This window comes from Macrobrachium nipponense, chromosome 46 (genome assembly GCF_015104395.2).
Source record: "Macrobrachium nipponense isolate FS-2020 chromosome 46, ASM1510439v2, whole genome shotgun sequence".
Classification (NCBI taxonomy): Eukaryota; Metazoa; Arthropoda; class Malacostraca; order Decapoda; family Palaemonidae; genus Macrobrachium; species Macrobrachium nipponense.
The window spans coordinates 33,504,057-33,521,463 of NC_061106.1; the positions used below are offsets into that span (position 1 = coordinate 33,504,057).

Genomic DNA, 17,407 nt, shown 5'->3' on the forward strand with positions numbered 1-17,407 from the left:
CTAGATATCAAATGCACGGGTGATGTGAATCTACTATAGTACTAAAAACGTGGTAGAAGCTCCTTGGGACGCCGTGCCTAGTACTAACCCATCCGGGATCAAAATATTATATACATCGATTACTATATTGTTTGGTCGACAAATTATATTAATAAACGATATCATCGTTAGGCGGTCTCTACTTTACAGTTACCATACGATGTTTAGTACTATCACCTCCTAGTAAGTGACGCGTAGATGGTAAGCCAAAGTAGCACACCATCCAGTCTTGTTCAGAGTGATTTATTGCAATCTTTTGATTTACTCCTCATGGGACACTTCTTATAAACTTCGAGATTTATGTACTCGGAGATAATCTAGATTTTTTTGGCAAATGTAAGTGAGAATCGGTCGACGGGATAGGGCTTCCAGGAATTGCGATTTCTAGTCATCACCAATAACATGGGTGTTAGACTTGTAGTATGAGTGACTACATTATGCAAATAATACAACTTTTTATATATATTCGCCCATCCTTGGTACGATTCGTAGTAGTAGTCAGAAAAAACAAATGTGATCTCATGTTGCCCAGCAAGTAGTGGAGTCATTTTATCTTTGTTTAAAATTAGACTGGTTTAAACCAAAAATGTTTGGATAATTGATGTTGTACCAGCCACCCATTGCACGATTCACTATGCATTGGCAACGCTGCACTTGATATATCTTAGTATTTTTACTCGGTGTTATCTTTGGTTCCAAGCGTACTTATTCACAATCCTTTAAAAAAATGTAGGTATCTTATGTAAGGTTTCCTGTATAGACAGAAATTTTAATTTTAATGTTACTTAGTTCAGAATTGTGCTTTTTCATTATTGGACACCTTTTTTATGTGAAAACAGCAGTATCAGAGGCATATTCTCTGAAACCCAATTGCTCCAAGTGAGGTTAAACTATCGTCAGAGAATTTTGTTTTACCTTGGGTTCTGTTTGTGCTAATCTTTGTTTTCTGATAGTGTCAAATACAGACTAAACCGAACCCACGTATTATAGAGCACGAGTCAAAACAAAGAGTTAGGCGAAGCCATGTATTATGAGACATAGGACTGTAAGGTAAACTAGGCAGAAAATCAGGTTAAAAAAAATAAATAATAATAAAAAAAACTCTGTAAAATTGGAGTTTGTAAAATGTAGTCGTTGAAGTCGAGGTGTAGTAAATGGGTTTCAGAATGAGCAGTTCGAGGTTTTACGACTTGTTGTTGTGAGTGGGTTGTACTGATAAGAATGTTGCTTCATGCCCTGTGCAGTGCTTTCACGAGTCTCAAGGCGTATGCCTTTTTTTTCTCCTTTTCTTAATGCAGTTTTATTTTATGAGTTTTACGCCTTCTTCCTCAAACGTGTGATAAAGACGTGGAATGTGTGAACAGTTAAATGTCAGGCTTAGTAGATCGGCGTGATTTGAATGGTTGGCGTTTGAATCACATTTGAAAATATATCATATATATAAATGTGCTAAAACTGTTGCGCCTTAGTTCCTAAGAGCATTACTTGAAATTGTATCTGCAACAGTTCCTGATTTTTTTTCCCCGTGCAGAAAGTTTTTATTTATTAATTTAATTTCATATTTGTTTACTTTGCTGTTTTCTTAGTACTTACTCCTGTTAATTATATAAAGAAGGATCTTACGTTACTAATGGAGGTCTTAAATTCTACAGGTAGTAAATAATGAAAGCATAATTTATATCCCAAAGTCTGAAGAAATTATTTATCTATTTATTTTGCTGTTTTCTTAATACTTACTGCTGTTAATTATATAAAGAAAGATCTCGCGTTACTAATGGACGCCTTGGCTGTCTTGAATTCTATAGGTAGTGAATAATGAAAGCATAATTTATTTCCTAAAGAATTTTTCCCATGACTTTATTGTCGCCGTGATGACAAATATTCCACGTCCCGGGGATTATGTGTATGACTCTCTTCATGTTCCAGTTAATGGACTGCTATCGGTGTTGGCAATAATTTTGCTGCCATAAAGTTTATTATAGTGCTCTTTCTCAATTGATGGTTGTCGTTTATCGCGCAATTGGGAGTGATTTAAAGGATTATTTTTTAAAGTAACTGGACGCTATCGTCAATTGCTGTACTGGGAAATTAACAATTACAGTAATTAGAAAACGGTAATGTGGTGCTTAGCATTTTTTCGTCAATGTTATGCAATTTTTTTTTTTTCCTAGAGAATCAACAAAATCATTCAAGGATTAGGATTAAAACCAGGTTGATGAATTTAACTTTCATTTATCCCTCTAAAGTGAAAAACGCAAGAGTTGGTTTGATGTGAAAATAAGTTTGGTTTTTTATGGAATAGCATAATAAAAGTCTTTTTTTCAACGAAAATATTATTTGGTTTTTGAAATCCTTAAAAATTATAAGTTCTGTGTGTGTGTGTGTGTGTGTGTGTGTGTGTGTGTGTGTGTGTGTGTGTGTGCGTGTGTTTGTGCGCGCGCTTGTGTAAGAGAATGTCAGAAAACATTATGACTGTCTCGTACATGACGAATTCTACTAAATGACTGTCTCCTACATGACGAATTCTACTGTTCAATCAGCTCTTGTTGAAATGAAACTGATTCTACAGAGATCGTGTGGGCCTATCTACCTCTGTCTTCGTTTGTCCACAATATATCCTTAAAAGGTTGTTGGGAAACTTTCCAGTTCTTTATCCGCTAAAATTAAGTATAGATTTCATGCGAAGTTCTGGTAATCGAACGACCACAGTCATAACTCCGACGGAATTACGTATCTGTTGAATTTCACAGATTTTCTTATTTTCCTTCAGATGTAAAACATGCAGATTTTAAGCACGAAAGTTATTCGGGTTTTACACCATTTCATTTCGGCCCATTCTCAATATGTCGACGCCCATTGAAATTCAGGGCTATCATTTCCCCGCTCGGTTTTTCATGCTCGGCGGTGTATTGACCTCTCGCATTCTTAGTTTCAGATATGTACATACGTGTAAGGAACCCAAGAATTCATTAAAGTAGTGATCAATGTTGTTCTCTTTATATATATATTTATATTAATAATAATATATATATATATTATAGTATATAATATATATTATATATATATATATATATATATATGAATATATATATATATATATATATAGTATTAATATATATATATATAATATATAATATATAATATATATAAAAGATATATATAAACGAGAGAGAGAGAGAGAGAGAGAGAGAGTGATTGCAATGTCAAGGTAATTTTGATGTTAGTTTAAAGATTCAGTCGTCATGGTGATAGACTGTTTATAAGTCCACCTGTATTTTATTTTTTATACTTCTGCAATTGTTGTGTCTTTACAATCAGCCGGTCTTCTCGACAAAATTCTAACAGTACAATAAAAAAAAATATTTTTGGGGTATTTTAAAATAAAATAAAACGTTATTGAACCGATGTTCACCCAATGAACTCTGTTATCTTTATTAGTTGTTTGTCATTTCTTTGTAAACCTTTTTTATGGGCGTTAAGGGTGGTCGTTGTGATGGTAGGTTTGGGAGGGACCCGTTATTTGATCTTTCTCTTCTAATTTTGTGTGGCTGAATTTTGTCATTTCTAGGCTCGTGTTTCTGGGATTCTTAATGGAATAATAAGGGTCTTCCTTTTAGGCTCCGCGTTCTATGGGCACCCATATGTTGGTGGATATGCCACTGACCCTTGAAGGAAGAAGAAAGGGAGATAGGAATACCCAGGCAAGGGGATTCAGTACTCCGTAGACGTGAGGCCAGTAGGCTCGAGTGTAATATCGTGCTTCGTTCTGTGCGGGATAATCTCTCTGATATTCACGATTTTGAGAATATTTCCTGCAACACATTTCTGTGGAAACAGGGTTTAAAATGTCGACACGAGTGCTTTTATTTAACAGTTTCTGATTCATTTTAACCCGTGTTAGTCACTTGATCGATTTGAGTGCATTGAAGAAGATATACCCAAGGGCAAGAAGAAGATGTCAGTCCCGTCATGTGTTGAAACAGATAGTGGAAGCTTACTGCCTGAAGTAGTATAAATTTAGATCCTGAATAAGAGACCAAGAGGTAGTAGAGGCGGGTGAATAATTCTGATAACAAGACTTGGCTTATAATAACGAGTGCCTTGTGTTGATGACGTTGATGGTGTTGATGTTGGTGTGCTTCGTTTAAAGGGCCTTTTTTTTCTTGTGGTGGAAAAGTCATTCTTGAATAAACCCTCTCTGTTAGGGCAGACCGAGAATAACACTTTGAATTATAATTACAATTATTTTTAAAACAATCGTTACGTTGTAGGAAAGGTATGACTTGTGCAGAACATCCTCGCAAGGATGGCCATGTCTGGGCAAATGTTTTTTCGCATTCTGTTATTAGATTCAAGGCTCTTTTGATGTTTAAAGGAAATCAAACATTTAACGGAATAAATGGAAAAGTATGACTGTTTCTCGTTCCTTAATGATTGTGTGTGATCATTACTCAGCTGTACAAAATATATTACTGAATTACTGAATTCCCAATTAGTACATATTATTTGTCCAATATCACCAAGTAATTAATCAAGTGTAATATTTTCAGTAATCGTTTCTGATTTGTAAAATAATGACTTTGCTGACATTCATTCATATTTTGCGTAATTCTGAACTTATAACAAGAGTTTAGATTCCTTATTCTGTTTTGCTTTTACCTGAGAACAGATTCAACACCGCATAAATTTTACCAGTTTGATCTCAGATGTAAGGAAATTTCTTTTAAGCATTTCAGAATAACGTACTGGAAGATTTTGTTATATTTACTAAATATATCTCGCATAAAACAGTAAATTGAATGTTCATTAAACTTAATTTCGTATTAACTGATTTACTAACAAGAGGTTATCGACTATGTAATAAAATAAATGAACAGAAATTGACTTTACGTTCAAAGAGAAAAGTCATCTTATGCTTGAATAACAGAACCTAAGAGTTGATAGAAAAGAATCTGGTAGCGGTATTTGAAAAGTTTAAAGCGCATTTACATTACCGACTGTAAACTAATAATTCATAATTTCTATCATTATTTCCATGTGTTTTTAAAGTACATCATGATTGAAGATTGACATTATGTGTTGCTTATGTGAGCTTTGAAAATGCCCCTCGTCTTAAATATTTCAATAATAATGTGAGAACAAGTAAGCAGTGATTGCTTTATTTATGAAACAGTCATGCTTGTATTGTTGATGTGTTGTGCCGTATCATTTAGTGTTGCTTTTGGAATTGCCTTGTTTGTGGTATTGAGAACATCCCCGGCAAAACATGACCGAGTAAGTCCATGGAGATTTAGTTTTGTTACCCATTAAAAGTGGTATCCAAATTCGTTTTCTCTAGCCAAAGGTAAGATACCCATTTTCTTTTTCATATGTAGCGGTTACTATGTTACAGTTGGTCTCTCTCTCTCTCTCTCTCTCTCTCTCTCTCTCTCTCTCTCTCTCTCTCTCTCTCTCTCTCTCTCTGTGTTGGAAAGTCAGACAGATACGCTAAGGTGAGTTTATGGTAATACTGTTCATAAGGCACATTGCGCTAATTGCTTCTAAAATTGAAATGTCGCCTGAATAGGCCTCCTGTCTCAATATCATATACGAAGTTTGGTAACTTCGTTTATGTGGGCTGATTTCCGTAGTTTCTAATTTCATTTATGTTATGTACTGTCACGCTTATTATTAAACGCAGGTTTGGCTATGACAAAAACATTTTAGCTGGCAGTGATACGGGCCCTCATAGAACTTATTTTGTTGAATCACTGTTGATAGTATTACCCACTTTTGTATTCCGAATACATTGACCTGGTATTGTTTATAACAATGCGAAATTACTACAGAACAATGAATTAAAATATATACATATATATATATATATATATAATATATATATATATATATATATATATATATATATATACACCACACAATGTTCCATCGCCCATGATAACTTTTTAAGATTAGACTGTCATGGGTTGCTCTTGATATCATAATCATTTTCTCATACGTAGCCATTATTATTATTATTATTATTATTATTATTATGATTATTATTGTTATTATTTATTATTATTAATTAATTTTTTTATTTCTTTTTTTTTTATTATCCATTTTTTATTATTTTTATTAGGGGTCCATTATATTATTAATGTTATAATTGTTGTTGTTGATGATGATGATTAAATCAGTTAAAAGTTCTTTTTTTTTAATCACTTCTTTCTCCATTTTTTAAATAGGATCTGCAAAGTGAGATCGAGTCGCACAAGGATGTGTTGGCGAGCCTTAACGCGACGGGCCAGAAGTTGCTCGGGACTCTGGAGAACCAGGATGAGGCCGTCATGCTTCAGCGCCGCCTGGAGGAGATGAACCAAAGGTGGAATACCCTCAAGCATAAAAGCATCGCTATCAGGTATATATATAGAGTATTTGCTTTTTCCTTATAGGTGTCTTAGCAAATAAAAGCATCGCTATCAGGTATATATATAGAGTATTTGCTGTTTCCTTACAGGTGACATAGTAATTAAAAGCATTGCTATCAGGTTATATTAATATATATATATATATATATATAATATATATATATATAATATATATATATAATATATATATATATATATATTACTATATATATATATATATATACTATATATATATATAGCATTTGCTGTTTTTTCCTTTATAGGTGATCCTTAGCAAAATAAAAAGGCTTTGCTATCAGGTTGTATAAACATGTGTACTATATATATATATATATATATATATATATATTAATATTATATATATAACTTATTTGCTGTTTCCTATAGGTGGTCTTAGTAAATAAAAAAAGCATCGCTATCAGTATATAATATATATATATATTATATATATATATATATATATATATATATATATATATATAGCATTTTGCTGTCTTATAGGTGGGACGGGACTGAGCAATAAAAGCTTAGCTATCAGGGGTATACATGTATATAAAGTATATAATATATATATATATATATATATATATATATATATATACTAATATATATTATATATATATATATATATATATATATATATATATACATTTGCTGTTTCCTTATAGGGTGTCTTTAGTTAAATAAAGCATCGCTATCAGGTATAGAGAACATTTACTGTTTTAATGTGTCTTAGCAAATTATTTTAAATGTAAGATATAAAAACGAGAATAAATATTAGAACAAGAAATGGAAGTAAAAAAGTAAGCAAATGAAAAGATCATAATGAAAGACGAAAGACAAGTAATAGCAATGATAAATATAATAATGAAACTTACTATTCGTGGAAATGAATGACCCCGACTCCCCACAAGAAAGAAGTTCGTAGTCCCATTCATTATCTAACTGCTAAATCATAGATGCAATCCAGCAAAGTAAAAGAAAAAATTAATCGTTCTAGAAAGTAAGAAAGAACTCTCATTAGCAGCACACAGTGCGGTATATTTATACCTGCTTGCTTCGTGAAGCCGTCTTATTTCCAGCATCATGTCGGTTTCATTAAATCACCATTTTTTTTTTTTTCTTTCTTTCTTTGCTCCAAAATTTTCGTTGTTCTCTCCCATTTCATACAGCTACATTTTCTTATAACCTCTACATGATTACCTTGACACACGCTGGCCATTAATTTCACTTTCGGTCTCCTGTTCCCACCCAACACTCTCGTGCAAGTATTTTTGTAATTTATCCATTATTACCGCTAAACGTTGTTGCAGACATTTCTTCTCAGGAGGTTGCGCTTTTGTGTGTGTGTGTGTGTGTGTGTGTGTGTGTGTGTGTGTGTGTGTAAGGTCATTCAACAGCAGGTTTGACTCAGAAGTCTCCCTGGTACATTTTCATCTTCTTATTCATTGACACACTTTTATTCCACATTTTTTTTTTTTTTTTTTTTTTTTTTTGCAAAGTTCCCCTGACTTTTCTAAGTCATTGTGTACCTTGCCTTTACCCATATTTATCTCCTCTTGATATATACCATGTGATATCTGTAAAAAGACTACGTAATTCACATTGTTTTACCATCTGTACTAAGGCTGACCAAACCACATCAAGTTTCTCATTTTTCTGACTCGAGTTATGAGCACTTAGATTTAAGACGTCTGTAATTTGTGCTCAATCCAGAATCCGTCTTTTGCCAACATCAGCTATTCTAGCTTTCCTCCTCCTCCTCCTCCTCCTCTGTGCCCAATCCAGAATCCGTAGTCTGTCAACATCAGGTATTCTAGCTCTGATAGTCCTCCTCCTTCTCCTGCTCCTCGTCTTCGAAGGACTGGCAACTAAGTCTCCTGCTCCTTTTCTAACCTCATTAAATAGCCACTTGAATTTCAGACTACGTAAAGAGCACCCTGGGACTTGCTAGTTTTCACTGGATTTTCACTTTCCTCGTAGAAATTAATCACATAACACTGCAGATTAAAAATGCATTGACTGTCGTTTCACCATTCTCAAGATTCTCTTGTTTTGTCTCAGATATCTGTACAAAACGAAAACTAATCTAAACAAGTTTTTGTGTAGCCCAAAACCCACATTTTTCTGACCAAACTCAAGCACCATTCTCACAACACTGCCATAAAACAAGTCATCAGTGTGTTTAGATACCATTCTTTTTCAAATGAATAAAAATATATAACGAGAATTTGAAAGATATTTGGGATTTTCTTTATATTAGATCCCTCATAATTGTTTTGTATCTTATTCTTGATATTAATTCAGTTTAAGAGTCATAATTAATAATATTTCCATAGAGACGGAATTGCTTCATACGAGTTTTAAGAACTGACTAACAAATTGGAATCGCTTGTATTGTAGTTTGAATTTTAAGTATTAATCCACAATAGCATTCCATGGTTATAAGTATTTTTATAAGGAAGGGAATTTTTTTTTGTATCCCTAGGGCATTCAGCCTTCGTAAAAATAGGTACTAAAAGGTTGAGTTGAGTAATTTACATTGTTATAGTGTATACAATGCGAAAGACCTTCGTTAGGCTATTGTCAGTAAATAATGGTCAGGAGAGAAGCCCATCAAAGCCTTTTATAAACACATTGCAAGTACCGAATTCCTTTCTGTAAGTAGGTAATAAACTTTTGGCCCTCCCAGTCTTGCAACTAGGAAAAAACATTCCCTCTTGATTTCATTAACAATACACTTGGTTTTCTAAGAAATTTTGTGTATGCTGATTAGTATTATTATTCAGTAGATGAAACCTATTCAAATTGAACAAACCCACAGGGGCCATATGTCAGGTGCGTATCTTTAAGAAAAAACTTAATCTTCACGTTCTTTTCGATAGCTCTAAATCGTAACTAATACTGGTGTAAAGCATTTTAATTCAGATAGCGCCTCAGTGGCGTGATCGGTATGGTCTTGACGACTTGCTACCTCGGTGGCTGCGAGTTCGATTCTCGGGCATTCCATTGAGGTGTGAGAGATGTGTATTTCTGGGGATAGTTCACTCTCGAGGTGGTTCGGAAGTCACGTAAAGCCGTTGGTCCCGTTGCTGAATAACCACTGGTTCCATGCAACGTAAAATCACCATACAAACAAACAAACAATTTTAATTCAAATGTGCAATTAAATTTCTCTTTTTTTTCATTTCACAGGAACCGGTTGGAAGGCAATGCCGAGAACTGGAATACGCTCCTCTTGTCTTTGCGGGAACTCATCGAATGGGTCATCAGGAAAGACACGGAGCTCACCGCTCTGGGACCTCTCGTGGGAGACCTCAGCTCCCTCTCGAAGTTTTCAGAGGACCTGGCAGCCTTCAGGAGAGTCATTGACGAGAAACAGCCGGTGATCGAATCGAACCTGAAGAGTGGGCGCCAGTTGATTGCCTCCGAACCTCCGCTCAGCGACACCAGTGATAGCGAAGGTTAGTTATAGAAAATGGGTAGTACATGTGAAAGAAAATGGGTAGTAAAGGCGTTTTCTTTGAAAAATGATTCGAAATTTAACAGCCAAACTTTTTCTTCTTTCACTGGTTCTCCTTGACATGTGAAAAATAATTGCTTCATTAGTATTTTGCAGGAAATACAAATTTAAATATATTCAAAACCGGGGGAAATGCAAATTAAAATATATTTAAGACCGGAGGAAATGCAAATTGAAATATATTTGAAACCGGGGTTTCACAGACTATAATAGTTTCGGACAAGGTCCTTGTAAAGGAGACGACCGTATGAAAATGTCGTTTATTCAATTAATTTTGTGATCAAACAATAAAGGGTCTGTATAATGCAATACAGGTAAGATCATTAAAAAAAGGTCCAAAAACAGAAATTTTCCGTTTTGTTTTTATGTTTCTACGGTAATCTCCGAGGGTGTTATAGTACTAAAGCATGGCGGAAGCCCCTTTAGTACTAGCCCTCTGGAATGAAAGGAAAAAAAAATAGACTGTATATTTCCTATTAAATAGGTAAATTACTCGATTTATCTCACCTTTGCGTTGTATTCACCATTTTCTGTATTCTTGAGTCAAGAAATTACATTAGAAATTACATAAGACTAGACGTCATCTTCGTGTGGCCGCCTCCTTTACGTATACCGGAGAATTGTCCGCCTAATTTGCTATTCTGGAGAAACTTCAAAATAGATTTAGAACATTGGGTTTTCACGGAGTCAGATTCCATCCTCGTTCAACTATTTTGGAAAAACTGCACGTAGTCAAATCTGCCTAATTTACTATTTTGGAGAAACTACGAATTAGAATATATTTAAAACCTTGTGGGTTTCACGGAATCAAATTCCATCTTATTTCATTGCAATGGTACTATTTTGAAGAACTGCAAATTAAAATAGATTTAAAAACCTTATGGGTTTCACGGAATCAAATTTCATCCTCGTTCATTGCAGCTGGTACTATTTTGGAGAAACTTCAAATTAGAATAGATTTAGAACCTTGTGGTTTTCACGGAGTCAAATCCCATCTTATTTCATTGCAGCTGGTACTATTTTGGATAAAAGTGCAAATTAAAATAGATTTAGAACCTTGTGGGTTTCGTGGAGTTGAATTCCATCTTATTTCATTGCAGCAGGTACTATTTTGGAGAAACTGCAAATTAAAATATATTTAGGACCTCGTGGGTTTCGTGGAGTTAAATTCCATCTTATTTCGTTACAGCTGGTCGCGAATTGGATGGGGACGCTCGATACCGAGGAGACGACAGCGCTCGGGACCTGACGAGATCAGTCCGGCGGGAGGTGGCCAAGCTCTCCGAGAAATGGGCTGCGCTGAGGGAGAGAGCCGCCGCAGCCGCTGCTCAGGCCGACCTCGCACATAAGGTAAGTCAGTTAGTTAACCGCCGGAATATTTATGGCCTCTTCCTATGGGAGAGATGGTGGATGATTAGCCTTTTGCTCTCCCGCTGAGTTATTGACACTCGCTTCGGAACTTTACCCTCTTGGAAAGAATGTTACGTGAGCAAGAAACTTTTATGATTTCTTCGTCTTCTTCTTCTTCTTCTTCTTCTGTATAGGTAGTTGAAGTACGCACGTTTTTTTATGTGTGGGGGGGGGGGGGGGGCGCCTGAGGAGTGCTCATTGGAAGGTGTTTAAAATTATTAATCATTCAACTGAAAGAAAAGCACACATTGTGGAGTTACCCAAAGAATAGCACACATGGCGATGAAGTTACCCATCATTGCATATTCTGAATGTATCCATTTTTTTTTAATCACAATAAAATATACCATTACAAAAAATTAAAATGTCCAATTTGTTGTAATATATTTATTATGATAAGAATCCAAAAGAAGGATATTTGTTACAAAAATTAAAATTTCCAAATCAACATGTTTCATATATTTGTTCTAATATAAATGTTATTATAATAAAAAAAAAAATCCAAATAAAGGATATTTACGCTTTATGATTAACATTGCCTAAACGGACAGTAATAATATATACGAAAATACATTATTATCCATTTTGTTATAATACAGCTGTAAATGTCTATACTCTTTAATGGTAAATTTGGCTCATCTTGTGTTTAGTAATAATTTCATAAATAGGTAATGGTAAATTTGGCTCATCTTGTGAATAGTAATAATTTCATAAATATTTAATTAAGGGTAAATTTGGCTCATCTTGTGTTTAGTAATAATTTAATAGATATTCAGTTAACGGTAAATTTGGCTCTCCTTGTGATTAGTAATAATTTAATAAATATTCAGTTAACAGTACATTTGGCTCATCTTGTGTTTAGTAATAATTCAATAAATATTCAGTTAACGGTGTATTTGGCTCATATGTGTTCAGTAATAATTTAATAAATATTTAGTTAATGGTAAATTTGGCTCATCTTGTGTTTAGTAATTTAATAACAGATTGAAAAGGAGAAAAAGCCATTTTGCATATTCTTGTAATGGTCTCTTGATTTCGTTTTGCGTATAGTAAAAAGCCAATAGCAAATAGAAAAAGGAACTCAAACATAGTAATTGTCGATGAACGTGTGATTACGGCAGAATTCCATCGGATGTTATCGCTCGACGAGTGGGTAGGGAAGTATTGTTGAATGAACCTTGGCACTCTATATGTAAATCGGAAAATCGAAGGGTATCGTACTTTATTTAATCCCCAGCAGTGTTTGTGATGGAGTGTGTTATCTGATAAAGGATTATTTAAAGGGATTGTAGTTCTGGGCGCCGGAACAATTAATGGCTTCGCTGAATATTTAATTGTATTGCGTCATGACTTTGAACATCGTTCTGTGTTCTTTATTCTTGCGATAAGAAACTTGAAGTTATTATTCTTTTTGTTTTGTATTTAGCATTATATGTATTTGCAGAATAAATTATCCCTCGGATTCTGTATGAGCACCAATATTCGTTCGCCCATTTCGAGAATTAAATATCCTATTAGACTAAAAAAAAAAGTAAATGAGAGAGATTAAAAAAAAACATATTTCACGAAATATTAATATTGAGGAGACTCTCAGCAGAGAGACGTTAGACAGCAAAAGTTGCAGGTACACCATGAGTAGTATGCTCGATGGAGCCAAAACTAAGGTCCAGGGTGCAACCAACAAATTAAGAAAAATTAATCTTTGAACCATTTTAATGTAACCAATATGAGAAATTAATATTCGTATTTATTTTGTATTCAAATTAATGTATTGTTATGTACTTAAATGGAACGCTTTGATTATGAAGAATGCTCTCCATATAAAACAGTAGGACTGTAAGGATTTCGTCTACAGTGTATAGATACTGAATATTTGCAAATGTAGTTTAACAGATGAATTCATACTTCTGATGTTGATGCTGTTTGCTCCCAACTTTCAATGAAACACTTGTCTTTAGAGAAAGAATTCGTTTTCGGTTTTTATAGTAAACTTGTAAACGTCTTCATCAGTTTAATTCACTCTTCGGTAATATTTTATTTATTTATTTTTTGGCGTTGATAGGAATCTCATTTGTCTTATTTAACAGTAAAATTATTTCAGTACCTTAATAATAATGTTTTTATAGGATAATGGAGTATCAATCATGCGAGTCATAGAACTAAAAAAAAAATCGTTCAGTCGATAAATACTAAAAAAAACTTCGTGCTGAAAGATTTAATTTCTTGCGATGGGCTCCTCTGTGACTATTATTGAACTGTCTACCGTAATTAAGTGCCAGCTATGCCCTTTTTTCGTGCTTTGTTACTATTATTTATTTAGTCCTCTGTGACTATTATTCTTTAGTCCTCTGTGACTATTATTCTGTAGTCCTTTGTGACTTTTATTGTTTAGTCCTCTGTGACTATTATTCTTTAGTCCTCTGTGACTATTATTGAACTGTCTACCGTAATTAAGTGCCCGCAATGCCCTGTTTTAGAGCATCCGAGAACGGATATGATGAATGGGACAAGGTGGCTGGCAACGCCCTTATAGGGCTTATCGGGCAAGGCAAGGTGGAGCCACCTTAGCATCTTGTGGCCAAACCCTGATGGACACAGAACAAGGCGCGGCCCAGCGTCTTCCATTTTAACTTCCTCTGTTTATCATGAATCCCACTTAGGCCGGCGATTGGAAATTCGGCAGTTAGGCAAATAAGAATGGAGGGTAATTTACACGGCCTCTGGATTTCTTCAGGTTTCAGATTTGCAGCCTTGGCAGTATTGTGTGTATAACTGTTTAATAGGGAAGGTATCGTTTCGATTTTAAACGAGTGTAGAGCCTGCCTACTCACTGATAGCCTGATGAAGCTGTTACCAGTTTATATACTATTATAATTATATATATATAAATATAATAATAATATATATATAGATATATATATATAGTTATATATATATATATATATATAATGAGTATGTGCTCACGATTCCGTAACATCGGTCTCATAACCAATGAATAGTATTTACAGCAGGAGCAGGTAGAAAATTAAAAATACTGTGGTACCGAGTACCCCAGTAATTGACTCTTTCAAATTCACACATCAAAGATAGACATGAAGAAACAGGTGTTCTATGTCTTAAACGGCTTTATCTTTGAACAAGCTCAAATTCGTAGTTCATTAGAAAAGGTTCCAGTTTGAAGTTTCAAATGATGCAGAGTTGAAAACTTATTCAAGAGACTACTGCAGTCCTTTTAAGAGATCTTTTGAATCTGATGCTTTACTCGTAGACTAAAACGTCTCTAAGAGTTACACTTTTATCAGTGAATAGAATTAGTGCTTTAGATGTATAACTCTCCATTGTACAAAGAACGGGAAGAAATTAACGTTTCTATTGTGCAAAAAAAAGGGCTGTTTATTAGGTCTTTAGTGTTGATGTAGATAACAGCAAATAACAGATTTAATCTCAAGAAGAGTTCTTGCATCATTTAGGTTATATTTTCTTGGCTTCCTTGTGCATTTTTCTTGATTTTGAAGTGGTTATTTCTTAGGGGCATCTATAATAGATTTGCACTTAGACCACCTTCGTATTTTGCACCACTTTGAAGATTCTTACTAAACAAATTAATGGGATTATTGTGGCTATTGCCTGTAATTCCACATAAAGATGGTACAGGTGTACTCAATTTTGTAGCTATTGCCACAGTTTACGAGTATGTCCCTGTCAGGTAGGTGTCAGGTTTATAAGATTCCTCCTTGGGCAAAAGGAGCTGGGCGGATGGCCGTTAAAAGTCCCGAAGAAGTGTTCGGTTCCTGTGATTGGCCCACATTCCACAGGAAGTGTGATTTAGGTCGTTATATGGCCCCCGAGAAAACGTTTGATGAGAAATGCTGTAAGAGGCGAGATGTTTTTGGTGGCGATAGGCGGTGTGTGCGTAATGCGTCTCTCTCTCTCTCTCTCTCTCTCTCTCTCTCTCTCTCTCTCTCTCTCTCTCTCTCTCTCTCTCTCTCTCTCTCTGGCCCTTTTTACTTTTTATTCTTCTTTGGGTTCTGCTATCCATCTGTATTTTATCGTGTTAATTGCAAGTCAGATGATAAACTGTAAATGATTATCATTTTTCTTCCTCTCTCGGTACTTATGTGGTTTGCTTTTGTCGATAAAAATCCAGACCTTGTGTTTCCTGCTTAGCGGTTAATTTGATCGTACTTCCTGCTGCTAGTTTGAAAGAACTTAGACGTATGTTAATAGCAATCCAGACAACTTAAAAAAAAAAAAATAAATAAATAAATACTTCACAGACAGGTCGCGCACCAAGCAAAATCGTATGCCGGCCAAAGGCCAATTTCATTGAACCACAACAAAACAAAACGACAGGCGTGTGGGATATTACGGCTTGGCTAATCATCACCGAATTAGCGCCTCATTGGCGTGGTCGGTATGGTGTTGGCGTGCCACCTCGGTGAGTTCGATTCTCGGACATTTCATTGAGGGGTGAGAGATGCGTATTTCTGGTGATAGAAGTTCACTCTCGACGTGGTTCGGAAGTCACGTAAACCCGTTGGTCCCGTTGCTGAATAGCCACTGGTTCCATGCAACGTAAAAACGCCATACAAACAAACAAACATCACCGAATTAACAGACAAATCGAACTCTCAGCCTCATTGAACAACGTCTGTTTAGATTCATAGGTTGACCGTGCAGCATCCTCAAAAGATGTAACGCAAAATAACAGTATCCGTTCAATCAAAGTTTGCCGACCTCTTACGGGACGGCGGTCGAAGGCTTCGAAAACTCTCAAGTGTTGTTGAGGAGAAATTCCTGCCAATCCATCTCAACTTTTTTATTGCCTTTGGGTCGGGATAGCCCTCCCCAGTTGTGAAGGATTAAGACCCTTTACTCTGGGCGTTTTATCGCTTACTTTACGGCCATGTATAAAGATGAGATGAGTCGTCTCCCCTTTAACTTCCGGCGAGGAGTGGGGGCTTTTGGAAAAAAAAAAGAAGTGATTGCTTTTCCTTACGTGAGTAGAAGAATGATTGGCTTTGAGAAGATTTTGTGGCATCCCGAGTAACAGGGCTTACAGTCATTGATTGGTAAGTGTGTTGTGTGTGTTTTTTTTTTTTTTTTTACGACAAAGAAAATTTTTGAATCCCTTAACAGAACAAAGAATTTAGAAAGTTTTCCATGAAGTAAATCACCTTCGATCACTCTCCTTTTACTATGTTAATTGAAAATATTTAATATTAATTTAAGATCCTTCATTGATGGGTGTTCAGATCTTGCTGTAATGGCTCTTTCTCCCTGGCAGGGATGGTGTTCTTCTGGTCAGTGACCTGCATCCATGCCTTATGGGATGTTGAATGATTTTATCACATAGACTAATAAGAGCGAAAACCAGTGTGTTCAGTGCTGCTTAATAGACTCTAAGCATTAAAATACTTATAAGGGATTTACGAAACATGACTGCAACCAGAACTGTGTTTTATTTTGCTACAAATAAAATGACAAAGTTACCTGGTCAAAATGTATTCTCTCTCTCTCAGGACCATTTCAAAGAAGATAGTAACATACCTTCATTTACTTATTATATTCTCGAGATTTTTCACCTTTAATGAAATTCTGAAACGATTGTTAATAAAACGCATAAATTAAATTTTTGTTTAACACCAGTGGTTTATGAGTAATGGACATGTTCAGAGTTACTATTGTACAGACTGGGTCCAAAATTTCACACTATAATTGTGCTACCGTAGGGAGAGCATGGGCACGGTATGTAACGTCTCCGTGGCCGGGACTTACCATCTTGAGACGCATCATATTTTTAACGAGAGGAAAAAAGTAAGAGACATTTTTAATTCAGTAATAGAGTTAGGATAGACAAATTTTTAATTCTGTAATAGTTAGAATTTAATGAAAAAAAAATTGAAGAAAGACAATTTTTTAATTCAGTAATAGAGTTAGGATTTAATAAAAAATTTTCTTTAAGACAAAATTTTAATTCAGTATTAGAATTAGGATTTAATGAAAAAAAATTTTTTAAGAATAAAAA

The 17,407-nt window shown here is 34.8% G+C and overlaps 1 protein-coding gene across 13 annotated transcripts in view; it reads left to right on the plus strand.

Annotated features, from left to right (window-relative positions):
* LOC135214883 (dystrophin-like) overlaps nucleotides 1-17,407 on the plus strand; it is a 1,767,410-nt gene that overhangs the window by 1,528,622 nt on the left and 221,381 nt on the right. For all 13 annotated transcript variants that reach the window (XM_064249322.1, XM_064249323.1, XM_064249325.1 and 10 more), the window contains 3 exons: nucleotides 6,264-6,436; nucleotides 9,642-9,910; nucleotides 11,159-11,319. In XM_064249322.1, coding sequence (XP_064105392.1) covers nucleotides 6,264-6,436; nucleotides 9,642-9,910; nucleotides 11,159-11,319 — 603 coding nt within the window. The remainder of the gene's footprint in view (nucleotides 1-6,263; nucleotides 6,437-9,641; nucleotides 9,911-11,158; nucleotides 11,320-17,407) is intronic.